General features: G+C 43.3%; 1 protein-coding gene across 1 annotated transcript in view; it reads right to left on the bottom strand.

Annotated features, from left to right (window-relative positions):
* The window catches only part of TLN2 (talin 2), a 146,484-nt gene extending 130,544 nt beyond the window's left edge, over positions 1-15,940 (bottom strand). The window contains exons 1-2 of the mRNA XM_058811020.1: positions 15,727-15,940; positions 10,669-10,778 (exon numbers count right to left, since the gene is read on the bottom strand). Of these exons, the coding sequence (XP_058667003.1) occupies positions 10,669-10,778; positions 15,727-15,743 (127 nt within the window). The 5' untranslated portion in view covers positions 15,744-15,940. The remainder of the gene's footprint in view (positions 1-10,668; positions 10,779-15,726) is intronic.
* Positions 15,941-18,211: the final 2,271 nt, after the last annotated feature.

Genomic DNA, 18,211 nt, shown 5'->3' with positions numbered 1-18,211 from the left:
AAACTGAAGGGTGGTCAGCAGAGCAGTTAATCCCATCAGGAAGCTTGTTTGTAGATGTTTCTGCACACAAGAGACTGTAAAACAGTTTTTTGCACTGTTGGATGGGCCAGGGATTCACCACAACCACAATAATCAGTAGCGATCTCTGCATTCTCTTTGATCACCTGAAGCAGGAAACAGTCTTTGGAACCATATTTACCAGAGTACCTAATACAGAAACCTGATGAGAACTCTGTTCTTGAAAGCTGGCATCAAAAGTTTCACTGCTGATGAAGGGCTGTCAGAAACTAACAGCATATCAATATAACTTCACTTGAAATGAAACAAAAGGGCTTCCAGCACAAAAGACACATGAAATTATACTAACTGTTGATGAGATTCTCTTTGAAACATAGCTCAGAGGTAGAATCCAGATTAGGGGCCAGAATTGGACACTAGTTGAATTAGCACCCTCCTGTGCAGAGTTGACATGCCACAAGCCTTTTGAAAACTGTGTTTAAGAAAAACATGACAAGTTACCAAGATCAGCATCCCCAGACTCCCAGTATTTTCTGTGTGCACCAGCACACACTGTGTCACCCACAGCCAGGGCAGATTCCTCACTGCTGCGTGTCCAAAGCCCAGCCCCTCCCTTGCAGTGATGCAAGAGTCAATAAACATCAGTACAGGAATAAGACCCCTATTTTCACACAGAATAAACAATCTGAGAAGAAAACAGCATTAATGGCAATTGCTCAATGTGGATGATGTGCTTGGTGAGGCTGCAATAAAGTTTGTTACTTGGTAACAAACATTTCTTGCAAGATTTGGAATTAGATATTTGCTGCCAAACATATCCCACACTTCTAAACAAGGGTTCTCTTTAGTGTTAGCAGCAGGCAACTGGAAAAGATGTTCCCTATTAAGAGCAGCTGAGGAGGAACCAAAGAAAAGCAAGTGTCTGTCCTGTAACCTGACAGCCTTCACACAAAGAGCTGCTTCTTACAGAGGGCAAGTGGTAGCTGGACACAGGAAATTATTTTTATGGTGTTCATCCCAAGTGTTGAAACCCAAACCTTGCTAGAGGGACAGATTTTTTTCCCCCAAGTCTTAATTTTAATAAAATAGGATTATCTTTTTACAGAACAGAAAGATGGGATTCAAACTCCAGCAATGTGTGGAACAATGAGGGTTTGCTACGCAGGCAGACACCTTCCAATATGCAGCTGGGAACTGTTTCAGTAATGCTTCCAAGCAGCAATTTGGGGGAAAAGTCCAAGAATCTGGGGTATGGGAAAGAGTGAGGCAGCATAAATTGAAAAATCAAATCCAATAACCAAGATGGAAAAAGCTTAGTTTTGAGTTTTAGGATGAAGAGTTAACAGAATACAACTGAGACAGGATTTATTTTAATTTCAAGAATGCATAATACTTGCAGCACACCAAAATGGGTTTCTCACATTCCAGGTGCAAGCTGCTGAGCAAGATTTTTCCACTTTCTCTATTTAGCCATTAGAAACAAACAAGCAGCTTAAAATCACACCCTTAACAATTAATCTTAGCTTTAATTTTAACCAAACTTACAACTTACCAAATCCTAAACGAGGTACAAGTAGAGAGCAAGCCACAAACTAAAAACCTATTTACAACCTATTTATTTCTTCAAGCCCAAGTCATTAATGCTTAGGAGTCTGGAATAAACTTAAGTTACATGTCACTGCAAGTTGGGGTCAGTTACAACAGTGAGTACAAAAAGATAAATATATCCCTGGGGAACTGGAGCATTTTCAGTTTTTCCTGAATTGCTGCCAATTTTTTGGCTCTTATTTTTAATAATGCAACAATTGGGATATATTAGTCCCTTTTTCTCTGAATAAACATATACTTTTGCAAATGAGGAAAAGACTTTTCACACTACTAATACTTGTGTGCAACACCCATTCCCTCAGTTTCTCAAGTATCATCAGAACATAGCAATTCGGATTTGTTATTTCTATCATAGTCAGTGAGTATACTAAACATTACTGGAGAATGGCATGAAAAAGAAAGACGGATGCAAGTTTAATAAAGCTTCAAACTCAAGCTGTAGGTCAGAATATGCCTTCCAAGCCAGTATTTCAATTTAAATTTTCAAATCCAAACTTGACATTTCGGGAACTCAATTTGCTGTGACACACAAAGTTACTTTCCCCTTGCCCATCAAGGTTTCTGCCTTTACCTTTGACAGAGCAATTACAAACCTGTAACGTTTCTGAGAAGGGTCAAATGCTGATTGTTTAGCCATGCCTGCATATGCAATGCAAGGAAAAAAGCATTATTCCCCCAGGCTCTGTGTCAATTGTTTGTGGCTGAAGCTGTAGCTGCACACCCAGAGCCCATAGGGCTGCCCAGCCCTGACAGCCAAAAGCCACAGAGCCCACAGAGGGGCTCCATGCTGTGGGAAAGCATCGAATGTCAGGAGAACTTGGCTTTCAACTATCAAACCCTTTTTTTCTCCAAAAGAAAATGCAGAAACAAAATAATGAATGCCAGTAATTTATTGATGCTGGGTGTGTTACACCATTCTACCTAAGAGAACACTACAGAAATAGTTCAGATTTCAATTCAATGTGCAGACACTTTGTCATTGAGGCATAAAGCCTGGTCCTGGTCTCTGACTCACAGTAACTATCCTAAAGCACTCAAAATCAACAGCACAGACTCATGGGTCTATTTATGCTTGTAAAGTCAAACAAAGCATCTTGAAGTTAAATGATTTCCACTTTTCAAAATGTATATTTATTCTTTCTGACCATCAGCACTAAATAAGTGAATTTATTTTGATGTGAGGGTTGAATTATAGTGAGTAATCAACTGCCAAAGCCACAGGCTGCATTGGTACTCATTTAGACAGATGTGACACATCTCATGTGCTCATTTTACACACACATTCCCTCAGAGCTGATCCTCCTCATCCTCAGATTTCAATAGTGCTTCCATGACTTTGCCTCCATGAATAACTGAAAATTTGAGCTCAGTAAATTAGCAGATAGCAAGTATATGCACAGAAAGCACAATTTCACTATCTCATTAATAACTTACATTGCCTTCAGGTGCACTGTCACACAGCAAGCTCATTCTTCTGACACTTTATGGAGGCAGCCCAGAGTACTATTTACAAGATTCTTTTGAAGTAATTTGTAAAGTGTAATTCATCTCTGTAGACCTCCTCAAAGGCTTCCTATAGTTTTTTCACTTGACCACCACCACAGTGTCTCTCTTGTAATAACAAACCTGGGGTTTATGTTCTATATTGTATGCAGTTTTCTATTCTGCCTGAAGAAACTTTTTGCCACTGACAGCCTGAATCCATAGGCCTAGGAGTAACCCAGAGCCTCAGGAAGTCAAATATAATTTCCTTAGTTTTCAGGATCCCATGGTCACCACGGAGACCTAAGCTATTACTAGCTCAATTTTGCATTTTTGTATGTCTGTTAAGAGCACCTTGAAAAACAAAGCAGTCACACCGGTATCTCAGCAGGACAAGAATTTGAAACATCAGCTCAGAAAATGCAACCAGCAGCTGGTTCAATGTGAGAACTTATTCAACATTAACACACAGCTCATACAGATCTGGGAGTGGGCAAACCTCCTCCTGCCTACACGCTGCTTTATGTAGGACTAAACCCAAGTTCTGTGTATTTGGAATCATTAAAGACAGCAGAGCAGGCATGGGAAAAGCAGAGCCTGTGTGAGAAAACAACTTTTTTTCAATTCCAGGATTTCAAAGCTGAGTTACTGGGAAGTACCTTTTCTCGACTACCTGCTAAGCACTCCCTCAAACACTCAACACTGCTCCTTTGTTCAGCTGCAGGAAATCACTACTGCAAACTTCCCAAACAAGCCAAGAACAGACATTCAGAAACCAGCAGTATAAACAAACAAATTAAGTTGCAGCACCCTGCAGACTTGGCCTTAGACTCTCAGAACAGTTAAACATATTAAGTTAGATCTTCCAGCTCAAGGAATCAAACTCTTCTACAATAAAAACTTGCTTTGAGGGCGTTAGTTCCTTATTCATTCTGCTGGGCAGATACAGCACTGTATTATTCATTTGCAGTATAACACCCATGTTAGACACCCTTAAAAACACCCAGACTTCATTTCCCTTCAGTGAGATACCAGCCACTGTGTACTGAACAGCTCATTTAAAGCTTTGCATGATAGAGAAGTACTATCAGGCAAAGCAGGTAACAAAAGGATGCTGGAACTGCAAAAGGTCTAAAATTGTCTAAATTTGTCTAAATCCTCTCTTTAGTTAACTCAGTCAGGATTTCTGCCTTCCACACATCACCAGAGCTTTTCTGCTGAACACAGGTCCCTTCTTAACAACCCCTTGCACTTCTAGACTGTGGGACTTGCACCAAGATCTGCATCCCACTTGAGTTTCATTTCTGCTGTTCCCAACACATCCACTATGGACCAGAGTCTGCCTAACAATGACCCAGATCTACCTGTGTACATCCTTCACCAAGCATGATAATGTTTTTTTCATGCATGTAGCTCAGTTTAACCCCATTTTGCATCAGATGCACTGTGGAGAAAGAGCTGGTTTCGTGGCAGGAACAAGAACTCCAAGAGAGAAGCCCAGACTGGCCTGCCCTACTTGCCCCAACTCCTCCGCCCCACGTGCAGCTGTTTCACCACCCAGTGGTCACTCACACCACCCAAAACACAGAATTGTCTCCTACCCAGTCAAAGGCAGCACTCCAACAGCCACTGACAAGACAGCCACACTCCCCAGACAAACCTGATTATACAAATACTAGGCTTTCATTAGCTTATTACTTACAAAGAAGCATTTTCCTATTGCTTAGTTGAATATCCCATGAATGTTGCCAGAAGAAAGCTTTTCTAATTCTAAGCTACTTGGAGATATCTAAAGTATGAATTGCTTTGATTCAAATGGCAACTCCTAACAAGCACAAGTATTTGAAGCATCTGTAGACTGACCAGGAAGAAACAAAACTTCTACTAAATACTTTCTTCTAGAAAGCCAAAAGGAAGACAAATTTCAAGTCTCCAGCACTCTGATTCACTCATCACTTGTCACGGGAGAGTTAGATCTCACAGAATACATGTAAAGAAAAATGTGCCAAATAAAAGGAAGCTAAATTACAGAGTTCTTACAGAACAACTCAAGTTCAGAAGGAACTAGCAAAACCACTGAAGACATCAGAACAAGTGTTGATACAAAATACAGCTATTCTGTAAGGTCTGTTTCTGTGATGACATTTTTGCTTTCTGCATCTGGTCATAAAAACACAGTACTTGACAAGCAGTAATATAGTTATGGTTAAAATAATAAGAGGTAAACACAAAGCAAGAAATTTTACATGAGTCAAATTAAAAGAAAAAAACCCCAAAAAACAAAAAGCAATTAGTCAGTACACACTACTAGAAACCTTCAGTCTTTACAAAGCTGTAACTAGAGTTTGCAGAAAAACATTTTAAAATGCTTTTCTCACTTTTCTTTCTATTCTATCATTTTCTGTCCTCATTCTACATTTCTTCCTTTGCTTCTCAAAGTCTTGTAAACAACTTCTAAAAGCAACTCCCTGCTTTATCTTCTCTTTCTACCCAAAACACAATTATCTGCAATCCCACCTTGTTTTTGCATCTTCCTCAGGGCAAAAATTGTATTTCACTCCTTGGCAGCTACAGAAAGATGAGCTGTACAAGAAAAGATACACTTTTTGGGTGGGTACCAAGACAGCACTGGTGCTTGATAGCAGATGTTTTGCAGGTACTTGGAATTTATCTGCTGTAGCCTCAGGCAGGATGAGAACTTCACTACGTTGGCTGCTATAAGCAAGCCAGAAGAATTGCTGTCCCTCCTTACAAGTGCCAGAAGCAAAGAAAACCAAAAGCAACAAAACTTCCATTATTTAGGAATGCTTATTCCTAAAGGTTTAACTGGCACAACCTAAGACCACAATTAACAAAGGGATGGTTACAGAAATTTGCATGCTATCACAACACATGTGGACTAGTAACTAAATACTCTATTTTCAAGTATAGTAACATGAGACAAATGAAGGCAAAGAAATACACAAATGGTTTAGGTGCTTTAGGGCCCTCTACAGCTACAAATCTTCCTAAAATCACCTTTGATCCTAAAGGCTCTGAAGTGTTACTATGTCAGATACACAAATGCCAAGACAGATCTTCTTTCTGCTTCAAAATCCATATGCAACAGCTGACTTCTTATTCCCAGTAAAAGCTACTTGTCACACAAATTATGAGGTAAAATCAACAATCTAATCAGACCTGACAAAAAGTGGGCCAAAAAAAATTGGAATTATGATGATAAGTATATGAAATATGGATTTGCATCTACCATCATTAATGATGAACCTCACTCTAAATACACATTTTGCCTTGAGATATTAGATAATGATAATATGAAGCCATCATGGTTAGCAAGTTATTTAAAAATTAAGTACCCAGCAAGGTGAGGACAAATCTTATACTCAATTTCTTCAAGTCTTGTGATATTCAATATAGTACTTCACTTAAAAAAAACCCAACCCCCTGAACTCAATGGCAAACCTTCAAAAGCCTTTTTAAAAGTTTCTTACTTTACAGCAGAAGAGAAAAAGACACATAGCATGAGAGACCATTTGGTCTTCCTACTTCAGCAAAAAATGGCTGAAATAATACATGGAAGACAATATGGCATTCCTTTGTCAGCAAATACTGCTGGAAAACTCACAGAAAACAGCTGAAGATTTGAGGAAAAAAGGATTAGAACAAATTATGCAGTGTGGGAGGTGTGCTACACTGTTGGCTGACCTTACAGATGTTTCTTACATGCCTCATGTTAGGGTATATTCTGAATTGTTCCCCCAGTGAAACACACTGGGAACTTCTCTTTTGTGAGCCACTCCAGGAATGATGTATTGGAGTAAACTCAACAGCAAATTATTTCTTTATTAGAAACAATGTTTTATTAAACTGTGCAAGTGTACACTTATGTGATTTTATCTGTAACCTTTACACTAGAACCCTTTTATTTTTTTATTCCAGTTAAAGCAATCACTCCATAACCACACCTGAAATTTTTTCATTGCATCATTCACAGACAAACCAACACAGCAACGCTGGAGGCAGGAGTGCACCAAGTGCTCAGGATGTCATGGATTATATAATTTTATAAAAATAAGAGCTTCCAGCAGTAGAATAACAAGATGGGGAGTGACCACAAAATTCCCACTCCCACAGTAAGCTTTGCTAGTTATGCTGTGGCAAAGGGCCTAACAGAGTTGTCACACCTAATGACACACCATGTGTTTTTTCCTACAAAGGCAACTATTCAAAACTGCCTGTTCTTTTCTGTGCTGAAAAGGGGCACTGTCTGCACTATCCTACTTACCAGATATTTTCAAATATATACACACCTAAGGTGTCCCTTCAAGGTGAAGGTGACAGGCTGTTTTAACAGGGAGCAAGAGGGTAACTGCTTTCCAGAAGAAACTCACTTTACAGAGACTGTTCTGAAAACAGATGTTTGCAAATCTGTCCACTGAAAAAACCTCCTATAAAAACCTCTGAAAGCTGTACATAATTTACAAAACTTTAAAATCTTTTTTAAAACCCCAACACTGTTTAAAAATCTTCCAAAGGAAGTGCTTCAGGAAAAGAGAAGAATGCAGCATCTTCCCATTAGTCTGCAAGAAGAACTGACTGGCGTCAGGGAAGGCAGAAATTTAATAGATGAATTCCAAGAAGAATCTCTGCATAATTAGTGTATGGGAGTGGAAAATCAGTATCATTATTTAGTAAGCACCAACAAGGCACTTCTTCCACTTGGATCTGTCATTGGCAGGCATCTTATTTGGCTTGGAAAGTCATTAAAACCAAGTAATGAACTAAACTGAACCTAAAACCAACCCTTAAAATGGCTGTATACAAGTGATAAACCAACATTTTAAAAAAATTTTGAGAGGCACATTCAATTACATAGCTCTCACTAAATGATTCCTAAATGAAAGTAAAAAATGGGTTTGGTTAAAAAATAAAACATATTCTATTTGTCTTCTTTTTTATTAATTTCTCATTTTTTGTGTGTTCTGTAATATGCATAACAATAGTTGAGTAGTATGTGTGCAAACTGATGAATAATACATATATATTTTGGTGTGTGTGCTCACAAATCTTTTACTGATAAGGGCGTGAGATCAAAAAAAAACTTTCTAAACTATTGCCTTAAATAGGCAATAGTTTAGAAGTAGGCTGGCAATATTATCCCAGAGAAGTTAAGGCAATGGCTGATTATACTCAGATCCACATGGAAAACAGTGCTTTGTGTTCAGTAGTACTAAAGGATTTTTACCCCCATACACAGATGGCATTTGTAATGCTTCAAAGTGCAATTTATCCCTGAAAAGGAATGATGATAGCATTGAGGCAGGAACACACTGTTCCCACACAGACATTCACTCATTACCGAGCCACTGTCACAGCCTGGCCTTACAGCTGCTGCTGCACTGGTGTGCTGATTCCTCAGGCACACCCACCCTTCCTCCACCTGTGCTGAACAACCCCCAGGTGCACAACTGCTGCACAAGCAGCTCACCTCCACCACACACTGGTGCCACCATCAAGGCGTTCTTCTGCCTCATCTCTTCATCACCAAAGCCCTGCCATTCCCTTGGGACTGGTACTACAGAGTCAGCCAAAGCTCTGACAGGAAAACTCTAAAAATACATTCTCTGCCTAGGACAGAGAGCGAATAAATTTTCACTCCCTCATACACCACCTGTGATCCATTTGAACTGACCCTTTACATGTCCAGGTCTACTACATCCAAAGCCCTCACTCAAAACTCCTTACATCCCCTCCTCAATGGATTTGTTCTGTATTAATCCATAGTCTGCTCTGCCCAAGCTCCCAAGGCAAAGTTAACTCCCCTTTCTTCACAGCTTCTGCTCTTCTGGACACACACCTACAAGCATCAGCTGCTTTTAAGTCTTATTAGTACCACAGTGCAGCTGAACAGACAACCCAGCAAACAGCCAGGCTTATCTGCACCTTACTCACAACTGCAAACACAGCCACCAATTATTTTTTTTAATTAAAATAACCCGAATATTCCTCAGAGTTGGTACATACCACAACATCTTGGGTTCTTGCCTGGGGTCTGTACATCCTCAGCTATTGCAAAGAACATTTCCAAAGAGTACTTTAAACATCACAACAGAGTGATATCATTTCCCACAGCCTTTGCATTTTTCAGCTGAAGCTGGACACTGATATCTTCCTCCCTGTACCAGTGCCCTTAGTGATACCCTGACCCAGGAGAGACCACTGGTTCCTTTTGCTTGGCCCTGCATGCTGGCTGTGCAGCAATGACTCCCACTCAGCCCTTTCCCCAGGGAGCTCAGACACACCTTGTCAACAGGTATGTCCTTATGCCACGACAAAAAATAATCAAAGAAAATCTTGCAGTCACCAATGACAAAGAATTACAAGAATTACAGAAACTGCAAGCTACAGTAAACTGAAATATTCAGGTTAGACCTCCTGATTTCATTTATTCATACATTTATTCATAGACCCATTGCTAAATTTTGATTGTTGTGGTATCTAAACATACTCATTGGGTTTAAGGATGATGCCCATCAGCCCTACACCAGCATCACATTCCTGAGACCATCCCTCCTGCCATCACAGGTCTTCTCTTAAACATGCACCACCACTTGTGTCAGACACTGACAATCTGTCTTTCCTGCTGCTGTTCTGACTGCCAAGTGCCACTGTGCCATTTCCTGCTACACAGCACTTGGCACACATAAACTGAACTAAGGTAAAAGGTACTCACTGTAAATTACTTTAAGCCTAATTAATGTTTCCAGCTGAACAAATTCAAGCCAGCAATTTTTGGAACTGTTTCATGCTTATATTTATGTCACCTGTACACAAAGTTTAAATCTCACATTCCAGAAAAATCAGAACTTTCCTGATAGTACAGAACATGACTGAAACCAAACCACAGGATAGGCTGGACTTGAGGTTGCTGAGACAGAGGGTTACTCACCACATTAGAGCTATCAGCTCTCAAGAAAAGTCAAGAGAGATCATTATATGAAAATAAACAATATGTAATAAGAAAAGGATTACACAACTAAAGACAATGACATTGTTTAAGAGGTTCTCACACCACTACACCAAATACTTCAGCAAAAACTAAACTCTTCTACATATTAGAGCAACAAACCTACCACAGCTGGCAAATGTAAATTGTAATTCAACTCAAAAAAGTAATCAGTCCATGTAGTACCATTGATTCTTTATCACCTCAATTGTTATTTACTGTGATTTAGAAGCCTGAGAGTCTGCTGCTTGTTCCTGGGTTATATGTCACTTTTCCACAAAAATAAGAAATCTCAACCTTACAAAAGTTGCCACAGACAAAGACACAAGGTTCATTTACAATTCACTTCAGACCATACTTTCTTCCTGCTGCCTGAACACAGAAAGATGAGCTACCTACAGAGAATGAAAGGAAGGCAGTTTCAATGCCAGCCTGGCCCATCTTGGCAGGAAATCAACTGGAAGCTGCCAAGCAAAGGGACTACAAGTAAGTCAGCACAGTAATACTGTAAAGATATTTTAAGACAAGACTTACTGTTGTATAGTCAACCTCACCTTGTGAAGTCAGTGCATTTTCTAGCTTTATGAAGATGCTTGAGTAAAAAGGTGCTGGAGCTTTGAGAATCGAGGGGGTGGATCTCTGGGGATGAAATTCCAGCTTGCAACTGGAAGTGGAAAATATCAAAATGTTATCACAATTGCTTCAAGTATGCAGGCTAATTCAAACTCAATTCCAAGATAAGCATGTGTGCACACAGCACACCCAGGGAAATGCTTCTCTGACTACTGTGAAATGGGTTTTCAGCAGCATTAGCAGGGACAGCAGGCTACAAAATTCACTGTACACAGTTAAAATCTGGTGTTAAAACTAAGCACAGGGCTCCTTACCCCCTTCTCACACTCAAGCATCCCAGACTCACTCCAAAGGTGGAACTCCCCTGCTCTCAGGGACAAAAGGCACAACACTGAACACTGATCAGACCCAGGATTGCACCACATGCTGTGAATCAGCACTTACACATCTAAGGAGCTCAGGCTACCTTCAAGGCATCCTTTGTGCAAAAGGAATAGACTGTTTAATCACAACAATAAAAATCAAGTATAAAGGAGCTTAAGACACAGCATGATGTCCATAATCATAATCTCATCCACTGAGTTGCAAAACCCTAGATTATTTTGCTTAACATAGCCTCTGGAAGTTGTAAGATAACCTACTCTGAAAAAACCCCTCTGCTTTATCATTTGCATCTCCTCTGCCCCAAAATTTTTGCAGTTCAATTTACTGTGTATTTTAATAACCATATGTAGCCAAAAGCAGAACCCTGGAAGCAACAACCTGCATTCTCCTTCAGGAATACCTGACACTGCAATTTCCACCTCCAATTGTCCCAACTGAAACACTGAAATCCAAGAGTAAACAAATGAAACATAACACTGCTTTATTCAGACAGCCTCCCTCCATGTGCAACAACACCCAGCATTTTGCTTGCTGTTCTCAATTTGCATCAGCATTCTATTGTCTGTAGAAACATGCACAAGCAGACTTGCCAAAAATTTTAAAGATTCAAAAGCAGCGAGGAGAAAAGAATTTCTGAAAGCTGGTACAGTGGTCTGTAAAGACATTCACACTTGTTACCTAATTAGGGCCTGGTGCAAAGGCAGCATCTGGAAAACACTGCTTAACAAGGAACTCTTCATATTAAAAAAATTAATATCAAGATGTCTATGTATTTGGCAGCTTATCAAAATCTCCAAAGGTCAGATAGGACTGGCAGCTGAGAATTAACTCAAATGGTGTTTTCAGTACCATATTGCTAAAATTATGGATTGTAGGGATACTTCAACAAATGGTATTGCTCATATTTCATGAACATACAATATTGATAACCCAACAGTTATCTGACACTACAGTGCCACAAAAAGGAATGGAGGTGAGATGCTTAAACTCCTGTCTAGATGTGGTGACTAATTAAGCACTGCCATTTTTGCAAACCATCTAGACTGCATTTGCACAGGTTTAATAGATACAGATCATATAAGTAAGCCTATAAAGCAACAATCCAAATATTAATGCATCAGAACATCCTTGCTCTCCATCTGCACATCCTTGATGTGCAGTCAAATCTTTGTAGAAACAACACCAAATAAATGAAAGTTTTCACAGCAAAACTTCCAAGTCTCATGCAGTTCAAGCTCTTTCAAGCCCACTTCTTCCACTCCAAAATAAGACTGGGATTCTGCTGTAGTGGTGCTTTGTACTGATAGTTATATTTATAACTGCAGATGGATTTCCTAATATAAGTAGAATTCAGTCATTGCATTTGCTGGCAAATGATGAAAGAAGCCTAAGTAAAACTGTAAAACAAACCAAGCCCAGAGTAAAATGACTTAATCCTCTGCAGTTCAAATGCAAGTTCATCTTCCTCAATATTGTCTGCTTGTAACCAATCTGTCCATCACACACACCACAAAACCTCTCACCCTCTCAGGCACTACTACAGTGCAATGGCAATGTTTCAAATCAACCTAAATTAGGCTGTACCACATTCCATTACATGATATCATGCAACAGATGTTACTCCAAGAACACACAGGACAATTATTCAGGATAAACTCCTGTAATCTGAATGGTAAAATGAATGGGTATCCCATGAATTGGCTGTAGACTTTATCTAACTTTATACTGAGATTCAGAACTTGAATACCATTCAAGCTTGCCATAGTTAACCCACTTAGATTGGCAACCAGAAACAAGAAGTATTCTTATCTTACATAAGCTCAATAATTTTGTCACTAGTAGATAAGCTAGAATTCCACTTAACCCTTTAGTCCTGCAGTGACCAGTGAGTTAAATGAGGCATTAGGAAACTCAAATGAAATGCACTTCCAAGAACCAAGAGACACTCCCCCTCCCTCCTCAGCTGTGTGATAACCTTTAATCTCCCTTGAAAATGTCACATTATGAAAATTAAAGCAGGAATGGTAGTTCAGCCAACTTAACTCTCAGTTAACTTGTCTAACAGCTGTTGTGTTGGAAGCATGGCTGACCAATATACCATAGAGATATGAAAGTTTTTCATATACTACAATTTGTAAGGTATTTTTAATTGACACTGGCAGCTTGCTTTTCCACTTAAAAGACATTGCCATAAACATATAAATAAGTCACGTCTTACACAAGCAAGAGCAAGCTCAGAAATATGGTGCTTCTTTGTTTTTAAATCATTGGGACATTGTTCCATGGCCACTGGGCTCTTCTGAGAATGCAGAACTCCTCAATGCCTCTAAGTAACAGACTTCCAAACCCAGAACTGCCTTGAAATTTAATATGGCTCAAACTTTGCCCCAAAATACAGGTCTACAAAATATACTTTAAAAAATTAGGAGGGAAGTGGACAATTGTTTAACCTGACAAGAGATTTTTTCAACCAATGAACATTCCCACAATCTTCCTAACTAGACGTCATAGCAGCATTTTAGCACACAAAAAGTGAAGCCTATATGAAAAAAAGGCTAAAATGAAATGTCTGGTCAGCAGAACAAAAGCGCTATGGAAGGTGAGCATAAAGGCATCAGAGGCCCCAGCTCTCAGTAAGGTGTCCCCACGCAGTGACACCGTGCCAGGCTCCACAGACACCCGAGGGCAAGGCTGCACACAGAGACAGAAACCTGCCAGGAGAGCATGGGAGAAACAGAGGGATCAGGGCACACAGAACCCCAGTACCTGCCAGGAGGGGACGGGAGACACACAGGGATGGGGGACCCACAGGAGAACCTCAGTACCTGCCAGGAGGGCACGGGAGAAACAGAGGGATGGGGGACACGGGAGAACCCCAGTATGTGCTAGGAGGGCAGGGGAGAAACAGAGGGACCGGGGCACACAGAACCCCAGTACCTGCCAGGAGAGCACGGGAGAAACAGAGGGATGGGGGACACGGGAGAACCCCAGTACCTGCTAGGAGGGCAGGGGAGAAACAGAGGGACCGGGGCACACAGGAGAACCCCAGGCGGGACGCGGACAGCCCCGCTGCAAGCACACAACGCCGCCTGGCACTCAGGGAGGTTTAGCGCTTTGCCCCGGACACGAAGGCTCACCGGGGCAGGCAGCCCGGAGCGCTGGAGCGCTGCACGGCCCAGGCCGGCCCGGAGCACAGCGGGGCTGCGGAGCAGCGCCCACCCACCCTCGGCTGCGCTGCGCGGGGGCGGCCGCGTCCTTCCCTCCCTCCGGGATGGCCCCACGGGACCGCCCCGCTCCCAAAGCGAGCCTGCCACCGCTCCCGTGGGAAGATGCGGACGCAGAGATGGATACAGATCCACGCATATGCAAACGCGGCAGGAGCGTCCTTGGGAGGTCGTCACTTCACCACGTATTGCGAAAAGGTTTTTTCTACATCGCGGTCGCCAATAGCGCCCAACAGCGAACAGCTCCGTTCCCCGGGCAAGCACAGCTCCGAGCCGGCCACGCCACGCTCCCCCAGGCATGATGCGAGTGGCCGGCCGAGCCAGCACCTGCCTCCTATTCCAGCCCTCCACGGCACAGGGAAATCCCGAGAGACCGCTGTCTCCCTCTCATGCCGGCCCGGCTCCTGACGAGCGATAGGTGAGCCGAGGCCGCTCTCCCCTCCCGGGGCTCAGCCCGCACGGCACCGGGCCGGGCTGTTGCTGTCCCCCCTGGAAACGGCAACTTGTTGTGCAGGGAGCGCTGCCCGCGGGCTGCAGCGAGCCTGCCCAGGCGCTGCAGGGAGCGGCGGCTGCAGCCGCTCGGAGCAGCCCGCACCGAGAGCCCCGCGCAGCCGAGCGGCTCCGCGCTGCCGCCGCTCAGCCCCGCGCCGAGTCTTCCCCCTCTCGGCGGCTCCGCACAGACCACACGCTCCATGCAATGTGCAACGGCGGGGCAGGACGAGGGTCCTCGCGGGCTCCTACCGGGAACGTTGTTACTGTGGCATTGCGGAGCGCCTGAGCCCCGCCGCGCTCTCGCTTCCTTCCTTCCTTCCTTCCCCCCGCTCCCGCCGGCTCCACCGCCGCCGCCGCCCGCAGCCGCCGCCGCTGCGGACTCGAGGCGCAGACCCCCGGCGGGGAGGGCAGGAAGCGCGTCATCACTCCGGGCCGCTCCACCGCCCTCCGCCCGGCCCGGCCCGCTCGGGGGACCCGCGGCTCCCGCCCCGCGCCCGGAGAGCGGCGGGAGCAGAGCCCGCCTCACCTGAGGGGCCGGAGCTCCCCCGTACCTGGGCCTGAGGGAGAGGCGCCTCTGCCGGCCGCAGCCCTCGCCCAGGCGGGGAGGTAGCGTCGTTCTCGCTCTGACCGCCCGGCGCCGCGGCGCCCAGGGCACGGCAGCTCCTCGGGGGAAGGAGGAGGAGGAAAGCCGGAGCAGCCTCTCAGGGAGGAGAGAGACCCCGCAGGGCCGGGCAGGGCAGGACCCAGCACCAGCGGGGCATGAGGCGCCCCTGAGGCAGGGACGCAGCGGAGCGGGGAGAGGCGCGGGCGCGGCCGCAGGTGCGGGAGCAGCCCCGACCCCCGCCCAGCGCCCCGTGCCGAGCGCGTACGGTCACGGCATCCATTAGGGTGGAAAAGACCCCTGAGGTAATCGAGTTCCAGCTTAGGACCGATCACCACCTTGTCAAACAGACCATAGCCCTGAATGGTGCCGGACGCCTCTTGAACGTCTCTAGAGATGGTGACTGCACCACCTCCCTGGGCAGCCCGTTCCCATCTCTAATCACCCTCTATGTGAAGAAATTCCTCCTAATGTCCAACCAAAACCTCTCCTGGCATAGTTTAAAACTATGTCCTCTTCTCCTCTTACTGGTTATCTGAGAAAATAACCCGACCCCGCTGGCTGCAGCCTCCTTTGAGGGAACTGTGAAGTGATAAAGTCGTACCTGAGCCTCCTCCAGGCTGAACGCGCTCAGCTGTTCCTCGCAGCACCTGTGCTCCAGACCTCTCCCCAGCACTGTTACCCTTCTCTGCACCCACTCCAGCTCCTCAATGTCCTCTCTGAATGAGGGGCACAGAACAGGACCCATCTCGAAGTGTGCAGGGCACAGCACAGGGCAGGAATCGCAGCCCTTGTCCTGCTGGCCACACCGCTCCTGACACAGGCTGGGGCTCAGCACCAGCAACCAATGAACTGCTGTAGCAGCAAAGGAGACTCAGGGCTTCCCTCACACAGCTTGTGTCATTTGAACAGTTCTAACACTGTTAGAGTCGTGTAAATGCTTTTCATACCAATATATTCATACAAATATGAGAAAGTCAATACCTACTCCAGGTTAGGTCCCTTACATGAATTAGTGCCATATATACTGGGGCCTCAGTAAAATTGCAACAGTTGAAAATCATGCAGTTAAAATAACTTCTCCTGATTTAGCTGAAGTACAGTCATTAGTAAATGTTTTTACTTGTAACTAACTTAAAAGAGCTACATCAGTATACAGCTGGTTTTGCCTTTCAGAGTAACCTTGCTCCAATAAATTAACCTTAAGACACTAAACTCACAATGCATGGTGACACAGTCCAACACAGCTACACAGCTTGGATCAATGCACTTGGTGGGCACGTTCAAGGCAGTCCAGAGATATAAAATCCAACCAGATTATTTTATACACCCGCCCTACAGAATTAAAACCATCACAATTTCAACAGGTTGTCTTTTCCTGCCACCCCTAATAGTTACCCTGAGCTGTGCCAGCTTTATCAGACAAGAGGTGTCTGCTCTCTTAAAATAGAAGCTACACAGGATTTACCTCATAACTCGCCAATACTTGACAACATCATGAGTTTTAGAAATGAGTTATTGTTATCATCTGTTACTAAAAAGATACTATCCAACCTGTTATTAAAAGAAGTGATAACTAAAGGTTTTTTTTTTTGTGGTTTAGAGGTACTTTTGCACATGTAAGTTACCTGTGAACAGCCATAATATTTACATAAAGAGCAGTTTGGCATGTTTTGGTTTGTTGGCTTTTTTGTTTGGTTTGGGTGCTTTCCTGGCCTTTTACTACCATGATGATAAGCTTCCAACAATGTGGTTTTCCCTGGGTGGCATACAACTTAAACTTCCCTCTAAAAAAATAAATAATGATGCATTTCATTCTTCTCTTCATGCAGTATTATCCTATTTCCTGGCTGCAATACTGCATCAAGAGAAACTTCTTGTACAACATGAGTATTCCTGATTGCATTATCTTTTTCTGCCTTCACTTTTAAACCTTTTCCTAACCTGTGTGTTCTCTCACATAGTAACATGCAAGGCCACAATTCCAGTCTCTGTTGCCCTTGTCATTTCTGTGTTCTGTTTCCTCTCAGCTCACAGGAGGGCTGTTTAAATCCCTGTGCTGCACTGACCTCCAAATAACTCCTTTGAAATGTCTGCAAAGAGATTTCAGCAGAATGTCAGTAAAATCCCAAAGAACAAAATTTCACTACAATGTGGAGTGCAATGTCAAGACCAGGCTCCACTGTGTCATTTCTGTGTCTTGTTCCTCCCAATACATCTCTGTGTCTGGACACATTCACTGTCTCCCTTTGTGCCAAACCAGCTTTTTTTTTTTTTTTTCCTCCTTATGTTGTATCATATCAAATACAAGGTGGTCTGAGCACACACCTGCATTTTACAGTAAGAATCCTTGAGAAAACTAATGCAATAATAAATGAGGTATTCTGTCAATCTGTCATGTGAGGATTCAGTTTTTGTTATTTCACAATTCTAGGCTTATTTGTATTCAGAGAATACTTTGAAATTAAGGCATTCTATTGGACACCTGACTTCTAAAGTTGTTTTTTTCCTGCCACCCCGGCTATTCTAACACTTCATCTTTCCATCTTCTTATTACCAAACCCCAGAACTTTAGGGTAAGTGTGTTTTATCAGAGAAAGAATTACAACAATCTAATGTCCTTCTTCACCGTGTGTGTGGTGTGTGAACATCAGGATGTCTCCAGTGGTTTTCCTTTCCCACAGGTCAGGAGACAGACATTAAATGATCTCCCAAAAGAGTCATGAAGCACCCTCCCAAACTGCCCCTAAATGCTGTCATACTTGTCATACTTGTTCACAGCCCTCTGTTAATCCTGGTACTGCAACTGCTTTAGCATTCTGG

Source organism: Ammospiza caudacuta, chromosome 10, assembly GCF_027887145.1.
Source record: "Ammospiza caudacuta isolate bAmmCau1 chromosome 10, bAmmCau1.pri, whole genome shotgun sequence".
Taxonomy (NCBI): domain Eukaryota; kingdom Metazoa; phylum Chordata; class Aves; order Passeriformes; family Passerellidae; genus Ammospiza; species Ammospiza caudacuta.
Note: the sequence above shows the minus strand (reverse complement) of the source record. Positions and strands in the feature narration are given on the sequence as shown.